Consider the following 18,423-nt stretch of genomic DNA (forward strand, 5'->3'; position numbering starts at 1 on the left):
TGACATTTTCATGGACTCAAAGTGAAAAAATGGTTTTCGCTAGCGCCCTAATGTCATAAAAACATGGCTTAGAAAAATTAGATAAAAGTAATTTTAAAACTAATAACCAGTCGTACAAATGATTTAAGCAGATAGATTAGAGTTCCGTCTAAATATTGATGTGCAATTTTTTGTATCCGGTGAAATTTTTACAGTGAAAATGGGCCTCCGAATTGTCGAATCAATTATTATACAGGAAGGCCCCGGACCCAACTTGTATAAAAATCGCCACTGAATTTCCATTTTCTTCTTGAAGAAAATCTAAAATTTTTCAGGAGCTATTTGAGGTGGGATTATGAACCTAATAAGTGAGACATTTTTTTATCATAGTGGAAGAATCGCTTCGGTCTGTGTGATACTCAGAAAATAATCACAAACCTTGGAAATCATTTTACAGTATCAAGCATGGGAACTTTCCCCTACCTCTGAAAAATGTGACCGATTTTAGTGTAAATTTTTCCCTGTTTTCGTACATATTTCACGAGATATCTCCAAAACTACGTAGGTTGCCAGTTTGGGGTTTTCGGTTGCCTATTCAATATTAAGTTGGCTTTTATTTTGCATTTATATTTTTTGCTAATTCATTCTACACTGACAGAAAACAGCCAATAAACCCAAACGTTTTTTTAGCGCACTAGAAACATATGGGAAACCTAGGAAATGTCATGCACCTGTACTGTACTGTAATTCAAGTTTCCTTAAAAATTTAAGAAAAAAAGACAGAAATGTAGTTCATGCTCCAAATTAGTTTGTAAATCAAGAATAAATAAATATAGAGCGAAATAAAATGTAAAAGCATAAGCAACAAACCCCATGTATCCTTGTTGGTAGCCAGCAAATTGACCATATGCGTATCCTTGCATTCCCTGCAGGAACTGCCCCTGAAGAGCAGCCGTGGGAGTATGAGTTGTCGGATATGTTGGTGGCTGCGGATACCAGTAGCCGGCCACTTGCTGTCCATACGCTGCCCCAAAGGGAAAGGCTGTATGACTAAGAGCCTGACTTGCAATAGCTGGAGCATTGTTGGGGTCACCGCTCTCCTTGCCCCATGAACACTTCACGGGGTGAGAGTTTATTTCAGAATTGTGGATGGCCACAATAGCATGAGTTGCTGCTTCTTTTGTTGAGAATCTTTTGGAATTGTAGAATTTCAGTGGAGAATAATTTTCAGTTTCAATTGAAAACTTTGCTCTTGCCAGTAGTGTTAAAAGTTGAAAATGAACTTACCTGATAAAAGCATAACCCTTATCTTTGAAAACTCGTATCTCCTGAATTGTACCAAATGGCGAGAAGGTTTTCTGCAGAATTTCTTCACTTAGGGATCCAGAGAGGGCCCCATTGACGCCACCACAGTAAACTGTACAATTAGTTGGACTGCTCTGATTGTAGACTTCATCGAAAGTCAATGGTTTTGTATTAACTGCAAGGATATTGCGAGAAAGAGAAGAGAGAAAAGAAAGGAGCATTAAGGACAACCTTGTACATTTATCACCTTTTTGCTTCTTCTCATAGTTGTTTTTCAAAAATTTCTCTCACTTTTTTTATTAAATTGGAAAAATAAAAGATTTTGTTTGTCTATGCGACAAATTTCTTTATCATTTCTTTGTATAAAGAAATCTTCATTTGGAAAAAAAAAGAAAAATACAAATGAAAAAAAGAGAGAAAAATGGAAAAAAGAGGATTTTGGAATTAAAAGTGACTCCAAATATGAGAAAAATGGTTGAAAAAATCTTTGTTATTTGGAATTTAAAAAAATTCTAAGAAAGTAGAATATTCAATTAGCTAAGTATAGGCGTGTAATTTATGGGTGGGAAGATATTAAACTGAAAAACGAGAAATTGTGATAAAAATATTTGGAGATAGAAGAAATATTTTTAAAAAAAGAAAATTAAATTTAAAAAAAATGTATAAAATGGAGGAATAATTACATAGTTTATAAAGAAAAGAACTAATTTTAAATAAATAGAGACAAAAAGGATGTTCAAAAGAAATTTTGATTGAAAAAAAAAAACAAAATTTGCCAACATCAAAATTACCAAACTTTATAACATTTACTTTCAGGTATTAATATATAAATTTAATTATTACTTTCAATATATATGTTTATCATAATCTGAAGAAGAAAGCACACCACTACCCAGTTAATTAAGTGTTCTAAGAATGGTTCAAATTGGTATATTAAATTGTTGTAATAAATTGGAATGAAATAAATACTTCCTAAATAAGTAACAAGTAATAAAAATTCTCAATAATCTACAAAGCGTATTATCATTTTTTTTAGATAATAATGATATTATTAGTAAAAATGGATCGAAAAGAAAGGTCATATAAATTATTAATATTTTGGAGTAATATTGTACAATAATAAACAATGATTTCCAAATATTAATAATCCAAAATTTTATTACACTACTACTATAATATCTGAAATTATATTGCTGTAAAAATCCCAGTTTGGTGTATCTCGAGAAAATAACAGAGTTTTCATCGTAAATTTTTTTTTCGATAAATTCTATAGATATAATCTTTAACATCTTAACTAGGCCCCGCCTATTAATAACTTTAGGTCACACCCCTTAAAATGTTGTTCAATATTATGTCCTTAAAATTTCTTAATAAAATATTACGTCACTGAAGAAGCGTCTACCATATGCAACAATTCAGATTTTAGGGGAAATTCTAATAAATTACGCCTATAAAAAATAAGCCACGCCCATTACAAAACACTTATTCCGACATATTTGACTTTTTTTCTTCATTTTAAGGATAGAAAACCACTTCGTTGAGTATATATGAAAACAAAAGATTCCCCAAAAAAGCTATGCAAGCCATTGCGAGGAGGCGTTGACCTCGAGGCAGACTTGGAATGCCTTGAGTTCCAACCCGAACATCTTCCTGAAGTGGCGGAAGAGCGACAAGCGTGGGCTTGAAAGGGAAACTGAACTTGAGCAAACTTGATAACGCAACTTGAGCAATTGAGTCCGTTTTGTACGTCACGCCCACTTATAACAATTTCCTTTAGTTCCTTTTAATCCTATTGCTGTACAACAATTTATTTACGACAGAAAACGCTATATCGAAAGTATTTCCAAGGGGTAATTTCAAGGGGTAACTCATTCCTATTTTTTTCTGAAAAAGATTTCTTGTTTCTCGGATTTCGCGATGTAAAGTATAGATTTCTCATGTTTCCCTATGCAAAGAGTGGGTTTCTTGGGTTTCGCGATGGAATTTTTAGGTTTCTGAGGATTCACAATGGAATTTTTAGGTTACTCGAGTTTCGTGATGCAATTTTTGGGTTTCTAGGTTTTCGCGATGCAATTTTTAGTTTTCTCGGGTTTCGCAATGCAATTTTTTGGGTTTCTCGGGTCTCGCGATGCAGAAATTTGGTTTCTCGGGTTTCGCGATGCAGAAATAGGGTTTTTCGGGTTTCGCGATGCCATTTTTGGGTTTCTCGGGTTTCACGATGCAAAAATTGGGTTTCTCTAAAAATTGACGAGGGTTTCTCAATATGAGTTACCCCTTGGTTCATTTAATTTTTGTTTAATTAAATGAGGTCGTGGCTTATTTTTTATGGATCACAGAATCCGTAGGCTGTTCTCCAAATTGTCATTTTGGTAATGATCCTCTTCGGGAATATTACAGCATTCCTGTATTAAAGCATCATGCTATTTCCACCTTTAATTAAGTTTTTCATACCTCAAAATATCTTAACTCCGTTGCGTTAGTTGGTTGGACAAAGCTTTGGAAGCTTTTAAGCTCTAGCCAATCATAGAACCCAATGGAACTATACAGAATTATTTTGATTGATGTCTTACGAAATGCTCGTAGATCGTTCAACTCACTAAAAATCAGTGGAAAATCATTTTTCCACTGATGCTTCCGGAAGGGATACTCGTGTCCTGCCTTCATATTATCTTCACGTCAGTTTAACTACTTCGTTAAACTCACTAAAAAGTTCGTGGAAGTTTGTAATATTTTTAAAAATATTGTTCGTAACATGATCACTTGACGAACGTTTATTGTTGTTCTACAAACATTTCTTCATACGTTCTTGTTTGTCTACCAAAACTTCACGAACAAATGACAAAATTTCCAATGTTAATAAAATAACAAAAAAACGTTGGTCATGTGATCATCTAACAAACAATATTTATTTGTGAAAAGCCTATAAACTTCCACGAACATTTTAATGTTTTTGTTAATATTTATTTGTCTGGTAAAATTTTACGAACAAATGATAAAATTTGACGAAGATTCTTCTGTGTTTCTAAGAACATTTACGAACACATATTTGTAAAAGAACAAAAAATGTTTGCCAAATGATCATGCTACGAACAGTGTTTGAGAAAAATTACAAACTTCTACGAACTTTTTAGTGGGTTGAACGATTTACGAGCATTTCGTTTCTACACAAAAAAAAAAATATGTCGTAAAATTGTTCGTCAAAGTTTGTACTTTTTTCATAAACATTGTTCGTAAAGTGATCACCTGCCGAGCATTTTTTGTACTTTTACAAACATTCGTTCGGAAATGTTCATAAAAACACAGAAGAATCTTCGTGAAATTTCGCCATTTGTTCGTAAATTTTGTTTGCCTGACAAACATTTTACGAACATTTCCAAACAAATGACAAAACTTTACGAACAGTTTTTGTGTGTTTACAACATATACAAACAAATGTTTGTAAAAGTACAAAAAATGCTCGTCAAGTGCTCATGTTACGAACAATGTTCGTAAAAAAACATACAAACTTTTACGAATTGTTTGTGGGTTATCCGATATACGAGCATTTCGTAAGTCCCCAATACTTTGAAAAAATGTCTTGTTAAACAAACAAATGGATTTTGTTGAAATTTTGTCAAAAGGATGATATTTACCAATTTTGGCAAAACTTTTACTTCCATTTTATATGGAAAAACACCCTTTTAACAAACTTTTAACAAGATCCAGTTGGCCGTCGATTTGACAAAACTTCAGGATAGAAAGCTTCAGACATTTATTGTACCAAAGAGCAAGGAAATTTCTTGGCGAGATTTAAGAAATTTTCATACTCTTAGTTGCTCCTTTAGCCTATTTTGGAGCCTACGTTTCGATATTCTGTATGGAAGAACATCCTTTTTACAAACTTTTCTTGTTAATTTGACAAAACGTTTTTTTTTTCAGAGTAGGAATTCACAAACAATTCGAACAATTTTACAAAATATTTGTTTTTCTGTAAGTGAATACGAAATATTTTTTAAGAAATTTATTCAAGGATATTAAAGTATTAGAATTTCCAGAAAGGGGCGTGTCCTAAAATTCTAAAACGAAGCTTATACACGAACCTTTATAACAGTTAAACGAGTTAAATTTTTATAACTGCTCTTTCCCGCCAAATTCTCCATTCTGCTTCATTATTTGCTCTACAAGAGCTTTTGTTAAAAAAAACAAACTCGTCACTTTTCTCGAGACATACCACCCTGGCCTCTCTACAGCAATATATTGTTAATGAAAAAAGTACAAAAAAGGTCAATAAGTAAAAAAAAGGTAATGATATTTGAAAATAAAATGAAAATTATCGTGTTCAAACAACATAAAGATATAGTTAATGGAACAACCATTACATGATACACATCGATATGTGAATATTAATTTTATATATAATAATGGTAATAAGTAATATATATAATAATGTGCACGACCTAATATATTACCTATTTATATAATAATAAGATATAAAAATATGGAATATTAAGCGTATTCACCCTGTGTCTTTACTTGCTAGTTTTTTGACCGTCTTTTCATTAAGGTCTGTGTCTTATTGCTGCCATTGCTTTTTAATCGACGGGGAGGGGATGATTGTGAATAAAAGCTCTACAAAATTGTATGCGAAACATTAGAAAAAATCATTAGTTTTCTTTCCTTTCTCTCTCTCTATTTTTTTTTGTTTATTTTGACTACCTCATGTGTTTTCTACTTTTTTTTTGATTGATAAAGTAAGAATGTCTGTTAGTGCTTTTTTTTTAGTCAAAAGACATTTAAAGTTTAGAGAATGTGAGTAGAGAAAAATAATAGCAAATTTAGTGTTAGTGATTAAATGTAGTATTACTCACTGGTAGAAAAAATTGAAGTGTTGATAGTTGTGAAGAAAATTGTTTAATAGAAGTTTTGAAGGGTAATTTCTTGCAAAATTCACACAGTTTGAAGACAAAATGATAATTAAGAAATTAAAATTATAATTTTAAAATAATAATAACTATATAGTAAGATAGTGAGGTGTTTTTAGTGCCTTGGGAGGAGATTTAGCATACAAGCAACAATTATTGTCGTATGAAGAAATTAATGAGAATAGTCATGAGTTAACATAGAACTTTAGTAACTTTAAACAATGCAAAGATGGCTTCAGATGTACTATTCATTTGAGAGCTTTTACGTACCTAGTTTCCGTATTATTTTACCACATGACTATTCTCAATAAATTTATTCCCATGTCAATTGTCACTTACGTGCTGAAAACACTCTCTATCGGCAGAATGCAAACTAAAATTCGCCGTTAAAGTTCAAATTGCTGTCATTTTAGTGTGTGCACAAACCATTTTAGGACTTTCAAGTTGACGAAAAAAGCTTCCCATTCTCATAAATACCTTTTAATTCACATTCTCCCAATAGATGGTCAGAAAAATCCTCACTATCCTACTACAATGTACATAGGACTTTGCCGATGTACTAACCGAAAAGAAAACAATCAAAGCTTTTGCTGAAGAAAGGTAATAGCGTTCTCAATAAAAAAAGTTCAACGTTCATTAGAGTGTACTTTGAAGAAAGGGAGGAACTTTAGTTGTTTCAGGGAAATATTTTGGAAAAGAAAAACAGAAAAAAAGAGTCACAAGCGGGCAACATACAGGGTGAATGCACCAAGGAAAACCTTTTCCACTCGTATTTTCCACAAAACTGAAAGAAGTCAAAACACAAAAAGGGAAAGAAAATAAAATTACTGAAGAAAAAGAAAAGAAAAAACATAACATTAAGAAGAGAAGTACAGTAATAGCGCCAAATGATTTACTTTCATGCATAATTATTGTGAAAGTTTTCTTTCTCTCTTCCTATCTCAATAGTCCAAAAGTGTCATCAAACTTTAAGATACTGGTTTAAAATAACAAAACTCAAACAGTCTTTTCAATGAAAATGTTTTAAAGCTCTTTCGTATTACTATTAGACTTTCATTCTAAAAGAACTTCTAAAAATTAAACTATAAAAATATTTCAGCAAAACTTTTTCATTCTGAATCTCTATTTCTTTCTTATTTTTATTTTCTTTTACTTTAAAAAATTCCTAATAGGATTTATGTGGAATAAGGTGAAGAAAAAAAATAAATAGAAAAAAGGTATCACAATTTATAAGTGAGCTCTGTATCTCATGGAAAATCTTTCAGTTTATTATTTTTGAATTAAAAATTAAGGTAATAAATAAAATATTGATATTGTGACTGAGCGTTATCGTCAATTAGGATAATAAGAAGAAAATCTCAAGTGTTGGCAATTTTCCTTTTATCCTCCTTATCATACTTTCAAGCGTGTCTTCTATATAAAGTTAAATAAGTGGATGGAAATGAAAACCTTTTAAAAGCCCTCTTATGATGGTATCTTATTTTTAGTCATGTCTCCCTTTTTCTACCATATATATATTTACCGGTATATATAACTTGTCGCATTACCCTTGAGCTTCCTTAAAAGCTTCTTCACTCACTTATAACTTATTTATATTTCCTAATAAAAATTCCTAAGAAAAAAACCAAGTGGAGAGCTAATAGAAAATTCTTAGCTTCTTCCAGAAAATAAAATTCACGAGATAAAATTGATGGGAGTTCCAAACTTTCTTCTTTTTCTTCTACAAGAAAAATTTTCACTATATAAGTTTTCCTCATTAGAAAGGATGAATCCGCATTAAACAGAAATGGATATTGCACATCTTGAAAAAAAAAATACAGTATCTGTACAGTATCTGCCAATAGGAAATGACTCTTTTTTGAGATGGATTATGCTGCTTTCCATTCAATTGGTTAACAGAAAAAAAGTAGATGGTATGTTCTACATAAGATGTTCTACATAAAATATTTAGTTTGACCGTATTCTCTAAACTGGATAGTGATTGGCTAAAACTTGAAAGTTATCAAAGCATTTAAAGCTCCAGCCAATCAGATAATAAAACGGAACTTAAATATTTTATGGAATTACATATTTATCTACACGTACATAAACCATTATTTCGATAACTATTTTATTGATTTCATTATAAAGCTATACCATTTTAATTGATCAATTAATCAAATTTGAGTAGAGTTTGTAAATGAATTAAAATCTAAGTTCAATGGTGTTTTCTGTGTTTTCCCAACTGTGATATTTACTACGGGTCTTAAAATAGGACAGCGCTAGTAACACAGAGTGCTCACAGCTAGAGCTTTCCCAAGAGAATAAGCATTCGAAGATTGGTTTCGAAATATCTAAAGGCTCATAATACTACAATTCCATTATAGTCCCACTTAAAATCACTCAATTACTTTATTTAACTATTTCTTAGCGTAATATTTCATAAATTTTTCCAATATTGTGCGAAAGTTTAGTTTGAAAATTCGAAAATGAGCTTAAATTCTTTTAACGTCAACTACATTTTGTGCAAATAGAGTTCAATTTACTCTTTCATGGCCTCTACACATTGGGAGCAATTTTTGTCAAAAATTGCTTTTTTGAAGGAAATTCCCTGCAGCGTTGTAGGGGGAAACGTCAAATTTCTGTCAAAAACGCAATTTTTGACGAAAATTGCTCCCAATGTGTAGACGCCTTTATCCAAGACACTTTTTAAAGCTTTTAAAGAGTAAAACTTCACCTGTGAATAAACAGAGTTTGCTCCGTTTAATATTAACCTTTCATAGAGAAAAAGCTACTCCAAAGCCAAGCTCAATGCATTCGAAAATCTGCTGGAAGCTTAAAGTGCAACTTCACGTACTGATTGTTCTGCCATTTCGAATGTCGGTGTTCTTGACACTTAATCGTCAACAATGTCAACAGTTTGCAAACTTTTGCAAAGCTCGTCGGTTTAAATGTTCGAACTTCCAACAGGTTTTTAGGTAAGTTCTATTTGAGAAACCTTCGAATCGGTACAGAAAAAACCTCAACGGAAGAACGCGCTCAAATCGGGAATTTTATTACTGAATGAGAAAAGCTTCTTTTCTTTTAACAGCTTTTTACTATGACTTTTCTTAGCTGAGACACTTTTAGAGAATTAAATTCCCTTTACCCCGTTTTTCTACAGAAACATTATATTTCGAAACCGATTCTTGCTATTCTTCAACTATTCGAACTCAAACTTTCAAGTTATCAGCGTTCTGGAGTTTATACGGTGAAAGATATTGAGTTTTCGTCTTACGTGACCCCTCTCTTTAAAAAAAATCCTCTAATTAGTTATTTTACCGAAACTACCCCCACCCTCCTCACCAATCCCCTCGGGAATTTTAGTGGCGCAATAGGCAAGACCGTTGGGTCTTGAGCGGATAAGATCTCTGACTCGGCTCTCAAAGTTGTGAGTTCGAGTCTCGTCCGGTGCAAAGATCTGAATGTTTTCAGAGGTGTGCAAGAACCGTTTGAAACAGAAAAAACGTCAAATAAAGCTGTTCGTCAATGGTCAAAACGCTACCTGAGCAAACTTATGTTGACGTTTATTCGGTTTCAACGGTTCTTGCATACCTCTGGTTTAGATAAAGACATCTTCAATGTGATATAACGTAATACAAATGCACCGCCTGTGCCTAACAACTCCAGGAGCATGGAAGAAGCATCCACACTGCGCAAAAGGTGCTCCTAGGTGGTCTACAATGGACTTAGCAGTTTTTTACAACACGGGATAGAACAACAATATAACATGATTACATTGTACAAATACCTAGATACAATTAATAATAACTAATCTTCTCCATAATAATATTTTCCGGTATATGTCAAAATTGGCCGTAGCGATTTCATTCATTTTCGGATATGCTATATATGTACCTAGTTCATGTGAATATTTCAATCCAAGACTCCTATGATCGGAAAAATCGCCATTTCAAATTTTCGAAAGTCAAAGAGCAACCACCCTAGAGGGTTCAATGTTCAACAGAATTGCTTAAATTTGGATTTTTTGGAAACGTCTTGAAATTTTCAACTTGGTTGCAATAGTTTTAATAGGCAATGACTTTGTAAAGTTCCCGTAAATGGTTTACATTTCTCGAATATACTTTTATATTTGTCCGTATGCTTGTTATACAGGCTTCAGACCTAAGGCCTATCCATATGAATTAATTACTCCACTTTCTTATCAATCACAGTTTTTTGAGAAATTTAATTCAGGATAGGATTATTGAAGATAAATAACTTATTACGATCTCAAAAAGCAATAAAATTGCTCGTTATTTAGGATTTTGCGACCTTCGGAATCTAGGCTAAACCTCTAGTCTGAAGACCGCTCTACCCATGCCAAAGCATTCTAAAATATTCATTTCCTAGCCATTTTTCGATTTCGTAAAGTTTTTATAAAAGCCAGAAAGCTAGGACGCTTTGCCATTTACAGGGGCCCATTAAGCCTAATAAAAAGTGAAGCTAGTTTTCACTTTTCACAAGGAAAACCTTGTAAAAATTTTGCAGATATTGCACCGCGACTTAAACAAATTTGCTCGCAGTTCTTGTTTTATTTCGGCGAACATTATGAAATATGTATTTTTAGATAGCTTTTAATGCACAATTTCGAAATATATCAGACTGATAAATCAATTCTCTTTAGGAAAAAACTTTCCAATAGTCTTCAGTGCCTCTATGCAAAAACGTATGGAAAAATGAAATGTCGAGAGGGCCCTGACCATTTTTGTTTTTATATTTTAAAATATACATACCTTTTTGAAATTTTTTAAAAGACCAAAACTACAATTCTTCTGAGCAGCGTATCTATTTCTAAATTTTACTTGACTTGCTCTATGAGGCAAGAGGTTTTTTCCTGACAGTTCGAAATTATTCCACTGACAGTTCGAAAAGTAGTACTATAAAATTTCGCTATATGTGAATGATATTCGTCAGTATCATTATACTTTTAAACATTGAAGGCTTTGTTAATTTTTCTCTTGGTTTTAGATAACAATCTTCATTTTAGATATTATTTTGTAATATTTCTTCGAAAAATGTGAATGATCTTGTACACTGAGAGAAATCCGAAAAAGTTAAAATAACATTCCGGAAATGTTAATTTTACCCTGCATTATTGATCCGAAAACGGTGTAAATATTACCCATTTTAGGTGTATTATGGATTAAAGTTACCCTTCTTTCATGTTGATTTTACCTTTAAAAGGTGTAAAATTAACATTAAAAAATGTTGACATATTTTTACACCCAAAAAATGTTAAAGTAATGACGAAAAAATGTTAATCGCAGCCTCTTTATTACTCAGTCTAGGTACTACTTTTACAGAACTATCTGCAATTTTTCCTTTCATTCGAATTACAGTCAAATTCGAATGTAATTTCCAAACAATTGCCGTCATATTAAATTCTATTCATGTTTATTTCAGTTTTTGACATCATTTTGAATTTTCCAGTTCTCTTTTGTTGATTTTCCAATATAAATATCATTGTTTTCGTTGACACTATGTTTCAAAAGATATTCTTTCCTTTTCTAGAAGCTCAAGCGTGGATAATTTCTCAAAATATTTTTTTTTGTGACGTATTTCCTTTTGCGGCAATATTCCGGAAGCAACAAAGAATAAAGATTCTACTTCGCAGATCGAATTTGAGGAATTTTACATAACCTTTTTTCACATAACCTCTAAAACATATTGAATTCAATCTTCATTCGAATTTCAAGAGTTCGTATTTGAAGAACTTTACTGTATGATATTTTCAATAGAATTTCAGGAAATAAAAATTTGATTAAAAAATTAACACTTTTGTAGAAAATACCATCTATTTTTTCTGTGTGTACGATTGAAAAATATCAGATAGTAAAATCAATTAATCGCTTTTGTAGAAACTACAATTTATTATAGACTTTTTCTTCGGCAAAACTGCACCGGATATGGAATGAAACTTTGAATTTTCCCCATAAAGGACTATTTGAATTTGGATTAAGGGACATTCCCTACCCCATTGATATTCCACTGGCCTAAAAAGTACTATGCTCTGTCCGTTTTTTGTTTTGAAACCTGCAAATATTACTGAGTTGAAGTAAATTAAATGGGTGATTGAGCCAAAAGAAAAATTATGTAAGAATGATAATTCGCGAAAGAAGTGTGTATAAGAGAAATGATAAAACTGGCAACAAATGTAACGAGAGACAAGGAAGAAAAATTACTTTCTACGTGAAAGATAATTTTAATCATCTTCTTGAGATGTTTTTCATCACTGGTAATATTTTGTCTTGCTTGTTTTTTTTTAAGTTGAATAATGTGACGCACACAATTAATATACGTTTAAAAATAATTTGTCATTTTTCCAAAAAGAAAAGAAAAGAAAAAGTAGAAAAAAAACGAAATAATATGGATAATTGGGCGCAACAATTTGTTCTAAAGAAAAAAAGTACACACAGAGAGACACAAAATGCTGGCGACACACCATTTGTCCCTGTTTTCTTTAATGGTGAAAGTAGAAGAAGAAGAAGAGGGTGGAAGCTTCTGGCCACACTGTCTCGAAGATCACACACACCCGCCGGTCTTTAATGTGAGAGCATGTTTTGAGTTTTGAGTGTCATTGTGGGGTGGAAGCACCTGTTAAATCCACACGGGTATCAATGAAAAAAAAAGACGGGCAAGTAGAGACAATAATTGAATCACCTCAATTCATTAAACAACATGAAAATTATACTAGAAAAGTTACAACAAAACAAAAAAGAAAACTCGGAGAACAAACAAGGTGAAAGTATATAAAGTTTGTACGGATCTTAACACAATTTCTATGGGGTTTGCACTTAAAAATTAAAAAGAAAACTAAGAGACTCCTACAGATTGACATAACTCTTGTTTTAAATCCCATATTTTACAGGGAGCTAGTTTTGGACTTCCTGAGAGAGTTCCACTTAAAAATAATTTTAGGCCACGCCCCTTTCGGACTCATAGCTACATGGTTCATTGCTTTTCACTTTTCAATGTTCAATAAGAAGATAATGCGAAGCTACGGTAAGTCACCACATCCACAAATTCGATTTTGAACAGATCACAATGGGTTATGTCCCTTAAAAAATTAGACCACGCCCCCTTAAAATGTTTTCTTTTATAAACAAATTATACGATATTAGTATTATGCCCAGCACACAATAATTTTTATTTGTAAATATGTTTTCAAAATTTCATATGAGAGAGAGCGAGATAACTAGATCTCGGTTTCATTCACTCTTATTGAATTGTCAAAAACATGTTTTCAAAACAAAAGTTATTGTGCGTTGGGCATAAAAATAAACTGAATGGTATTTTGTCTAAGAAAAAATATTTTTGGTCAGTAAATTAGGAAATTCGGCAGGTGAAAATTCAAATTGGTTATTAAAAATTCAAAAACGTTAATAAAAAATTGAATTTTAGTAAGTAAACATAATCCACTTTGTTCAGCAAAAATTACCACCTGAATTTTCACTTAACCTATCAATTTCCATTTTTACTGACTATTTTGAACAAAATACTGCTAAATCTGCTCCAATCTTTTTCCTAATTATGAAGGGAAAACTTTCTTTGGCAAGTGAAAATAATGTGAGAACCACAAGAGGCTGGGGTTCGTTGTGGTTGCAATATAGAACTCTGGTTCTATTTGACCGATTTTGACGAGTGAGGACACAAATTAAAGGTCTCGTAGAGCGCTACAACTTTCTGACACATTTGAACTCTAGGACCAACGCTAGGGACGCCAGAGTCGGAAAACCAATTTTCATATAACATAACCTCAATTATCTCGACACGTACTTAACCGATCTTAATGGTTACTTCGGTATAATTGTAGAGGGCATTTGGACTAGAACATTTGAACTTTGCAGGACCAACGCCAGAGGCGCCACAGTCGAAAACCCAATTTTCATATTACTTAAACTCAATTACCTCGACCCTTGCTCAACCGATTTTGATTATTACTTCGGCATAATTGTAGAAGACATGTCTATATTCCGTCCAAACATAAATTTTTAGCTCAGATTATACCATATGTCCGATTTTGTCGATTTAGTGTAAAAAAAAATCCCACAATAACGCTGCTAAAGTACACATATGCTGATGATATGACCGCTTTTACTCGACTACGCTATTTAAAATGAAGGTTTAAAAAAAATTCTTACAAAATACAATCATTCTTTGATATTGTCGTAGTTCATCATATGTCCGCTGTGGTCAAAAAAGTGTTGCAAAACAAAAATTGAATTATCCCGGCTACCGAGCAATCGTTAAGATCAGGTTTTGGGACAAAAGTATAGAGGAGATTCTGTTCTATATTTCACTATCATCTTTCTGTTACATCCTAGATATTTTGATTTAAATAAAAAAATTGCAATTTTTCAGAAATTTGATTACAAATTGCTGTATAACATTTCTCATCTTTAGTTCCAAATCGAATTTGCATACAATCCGAATTTGCTCAAGTTAAGAATCTCACGTACAATAAGCTAATATAGGTTTATCACTAGATTCTTGGAAATAATGATTTTTTCCAAAAAAAAAACGATATCATAATCTAATTTAGCTTCTCAATTTGTTTGTGGAGCTAAATTATATCATGATAAGGCTCAATTTTATTTTACAATACGAGAAAATCCCAATTTCAAAGGTGCCCCACATTCAAAGGTGCCTCACTTCCCCCTATACCTGGGGGCAAATAAAATTCTCCTCATCATTTTTGCGCAGAATATTCGACGGAAAATTCTGCATTTTTAAAAATAGACCACGCCCCCCAAAAGGCATCTATTTCAAAAGAAATTGTGTTAAATTTAGGCAAATTGTGCAGTATTTTCTTACTTTGGGAAGCAAATGGAAATATAGATCGACCACAATATTTTAAAAAGACACAAAATGAACATTTGGCTGTAAAATATCAATTTTAGGCTAGTAAAAAAATAGTAAACTCTTCTTTTTAATCTATTAAACGATTTTCTTATTCTTTCTGAAATAATTTGAATTTATTCTTACCAAATAATTCTGGAGAAATCGTAAAATTATTGCTAGAAACGATTTAAGTTTGTTAAGGGTGGAATAGTGAATCATGAAACTAGCCCACTTGATCGCATTATCCCTGCCCAGCCTACAGTTTCGTCTGATACCTTGTAAGATTGTTAAATTTATAAGAAAGGGTTTGAAAAATATTATATAGGATTCAAAAAGGTTATTTTGAACAGAAACTAATTCTGAATATTTAGATTTTCTCAACGTTTTCAAATGGATAAACAGAAAAGAGAGAAACTCTTTGTAGGGGAATTCTGTAACAGTATGACAATGTCATATGACATATTCAAAATTTTTTACGTGATAAATGCAGGTGAATTAATCGAAAATGAGATTCATATAAGTTACGGAGAGCTTCATGGAGCTCCTAGGAATGGCCATTCGATGCTCTCTCGGCTTTAATGTTGCTCTGATAATGTATTTGCCATAAAAGTATGGCATATATGACATTGTCATCGTTACAGAATTCCCCTACTGATCTTTTTCGCTAATCTGCAACAGTGAAAGAAAACTTAAAATTCACAATATATTCTGTTTAGAATTTTGGACTTTAATTACAGCATCACTATTGCATCTCATTTATAGCAATTTTTAGCAATTATAACAATTTAGACAAGTTTGGGGCGTGGTCTATTTTTCAGTATGTGGAAAAGTTAAAGCCCCACCTAAGATCGAATTTGTGGCTTTGGTGATTTTCCAAGATTACATTAAATCTTCTTATTTAACACTGAGAATACAAAAACTTTAACTTAAGTTAGCTATAGCTCATGAAGAAGGCGTGGCCTAAAATATTTTTGGGTGTAACTTTTTCAAGAAGTTCAAAACAACCTCCGTGCAAAATATACCAACAAAACAAAGTTTGTGTCAATCTGTAGCTGTGCTAAAATTAATATTATGTATCTCTGAATCTGATGGTAGTCCCCTATATTTTTTTCTTAATACTGTCTTCGCTCTTTGGGGGATATTTTCTCACAAAACTGAATTTATATTAATTCTATCTCATATAGAATAATATTCTGCTGTTCTTGTTTGGGAAAAAAAGCTCAGTTGATTGACTTCTGTCCATAATTTCTGCTCTTGCTTTTAATAATAATCTTATGCTCTTGTCCACGCAGTGAAGAAAAATATTTATTTTAAATAATATTGTGTCTTGCATTTTTTTGAAGGGATTATTTGTTATTACATATTGAAGAGAAAAGCTCGAGGCACACTTTTAATCCATTCTTAATTCTGAAGGTGACAAAGACAAGGCAATCAATTAAAACACGTTGCACAATGGGACATTTTCTTGTCTCTTTTCGGAATTTTCACAGAAACTTATCACAGAACTTATTTAGCTTTGAAAGACCACACAGAAAAAAAATCATAAGAAAAAAGTCTTGTTGATACCAAAACAGAAAGGTCGGTAAATAAGGGAGACAATTTGTCTTCATATTCTATTAATGTCTTGCAAATAGTATTTAGTTTTTTTTTCTTATTTTTTTTGGTCTAAACGTTTCTTGCATACTTACGATCAGCTTTATTCGTGGGCGGTTTCCTTGTTGCCCAATTTGTTCTAATCGATCGTGAGCCAATCCATTGACCATTCATTGCTGTTATAGCACTTTCAGCCTCCTAAAAGTTTTGAAAAGAATTAAATTTTTCAGTTGTTTGTACAATTATAAAACATGATAAAAAATGCATCCTTAGTTTTATTACAGAAATAATAATTTCAATTTCGTTCCGCGTTTTAAATATAAGTCGCTTTGTTGCTGCTAACAAACTTATTGTTTAATCCAGACGTTTTAAGAACTTGAAAAAATATTTACAACACCTTTGAATATCTCAAGTTCGTAAGATTGCCGCAAGAGTGGTGCTCTACAAAAAAAAAATGACACGTTTCCTGGTAAAAGCTTATCAAAAGCATGAAGACATTTTATTAAATGTGGGAAAAACATCCTTTTCACAAACTTCTAACCAATTTATTTACGTTGCTTTATGTAAACAGAGCAAAATAGCCAAAAAAAAACGTTTTTTTTTTATTTTTTTGATTTTGGAAAAGTTTCGGTTAACACTGTCCATGCTTTCGAATAAGAGCTGTGTCTAACGAGAAATTTTCTGTGTTTTGGGAAATTATTCTACACATTATCCTCCATATAAATTGAATGAATTTTTTCATGAATTTATCCCTTTCAAGATTTTGAACATTCGGGATTTTGGCTTTCGCGATTTTGGCTTTATTCGCCCTTTCGGGATTTTGGCTTTCGAGAATTTGGCCCTTTCGGGATTTTGGCTTTAGGGAATTTGGCCCTTTCGGGATTTGGCTTTAGGGAATTTAGCCCTTTCGGGATTTGACTTTCAGGATTTTGGCCCTTTCGAGATTTTGGCTTTAGGAAATTTTTGGTCCTTTCGGGATATTGGCTTTCGGGAATTTGGCCCTTTCGGGATTTTTTCTTTCGAGAATTTGGCCTTTTCGGGATTTTGGCTTTCGGGAATTTGGCCCATTTGGGATTTTGACTTTCAGGATTTTGGCCCTTTCGGGATTTAGGCTTTAGGGAATTTGTCCCTTTCTGGATTTTGACTTTCGGGAATTTGGCCCTTTCAGGATTTTGGCTTTCGGGATTTTGGCTTTCGGGATTTTAGCCTTTTTGGGATTTTAGCTTTCGAGATTTTGGCTGCCTCCGGAAATAAAATCCCCTTGTCTGTTATAATCCCCCCAAATGTGTCTTGGCTAAAATGAAAACTCTGGCACATCTTCCTTAGATTTTATTTCAAAACTGAAATAATTGTTAGGGTTTTTAATATCTGATATTAAAATTAAATAACAGACTAACATAATAATGTAGTATAACTGGTCATGAAAATTTCAGAATGAGGAGAAAATGATTATTTAACTTTTGATATAAAACCCATCTTATGGCCATTGTTTTACCCTTTTAATTATCCCTGTCCATTGTGACTGATTAAAATCTAATTCCAAATAGCAGAGATTTATGAAAATATTTCAAATATAAAGCTTTTCAGAAGCAATTTTATGTACGGAAATACAGTTTTAATTACGAATAGGTGACTTAAAGTCAAAATACCCTCGTTTAAATTCAGGCTTCTGTAGAATATTTTGCAATTTTCACTTAGTCAAAAGTTCTAATCAAATATTTGAATTAATAAATGAACCTTTCAGCGCACATGGAAATATTCTTACTAACATTACATTTCATGT

The 18,423-nt window shown here is 32.2% G+C and overlaps 1 protein-coding gene across 2 annotated transcripts in view; it reads right to left on the reverse strand.

Moving 5' to 3' along the window:
* Nucleotides 1-18,423, reverse strand: part of LOC129799936 (cytotoxic granule associated RNA binding protein TIA1) — a 93,892-nt gene that overhangs the window by 23,144 nt on the left and 52,325 nt on the right. For both annotated transcript variants that reach the window (XM_055844235.1, XM_055844234.1), the window contains exons 4-6: nt 16,736-16,838; nt 1,267-1,459; nt 850-1,170 (exon numbers count right to left, since the gene is read on the reverse strand). In XM_055844235.1, the coding sequence (XP_055700210.1) occupies nt 850-1,170; nt 1,267-1,459; nt 16,736-16,838 (617 nt within the window). The remainder of the gene's footprint in view (nt 1-849; nt 1,171-1,266; nt 1,460-16,735; nt 16,839-18,423) is intronic.

Source organism: Phlebotomus papatasi, chromosome 1, assembly GCF_024763615.1.
Source record: "Phlebotomus papatasi isolate M1 chromosome 1, Ppap_2.1, whole genome shotgun sequence".
NCBI lineage: Eukaryota > Metazoa > Arthropoda > Insecta > Diptera > Psychodidae > Phlebotomus > Phlebotomus papatasi.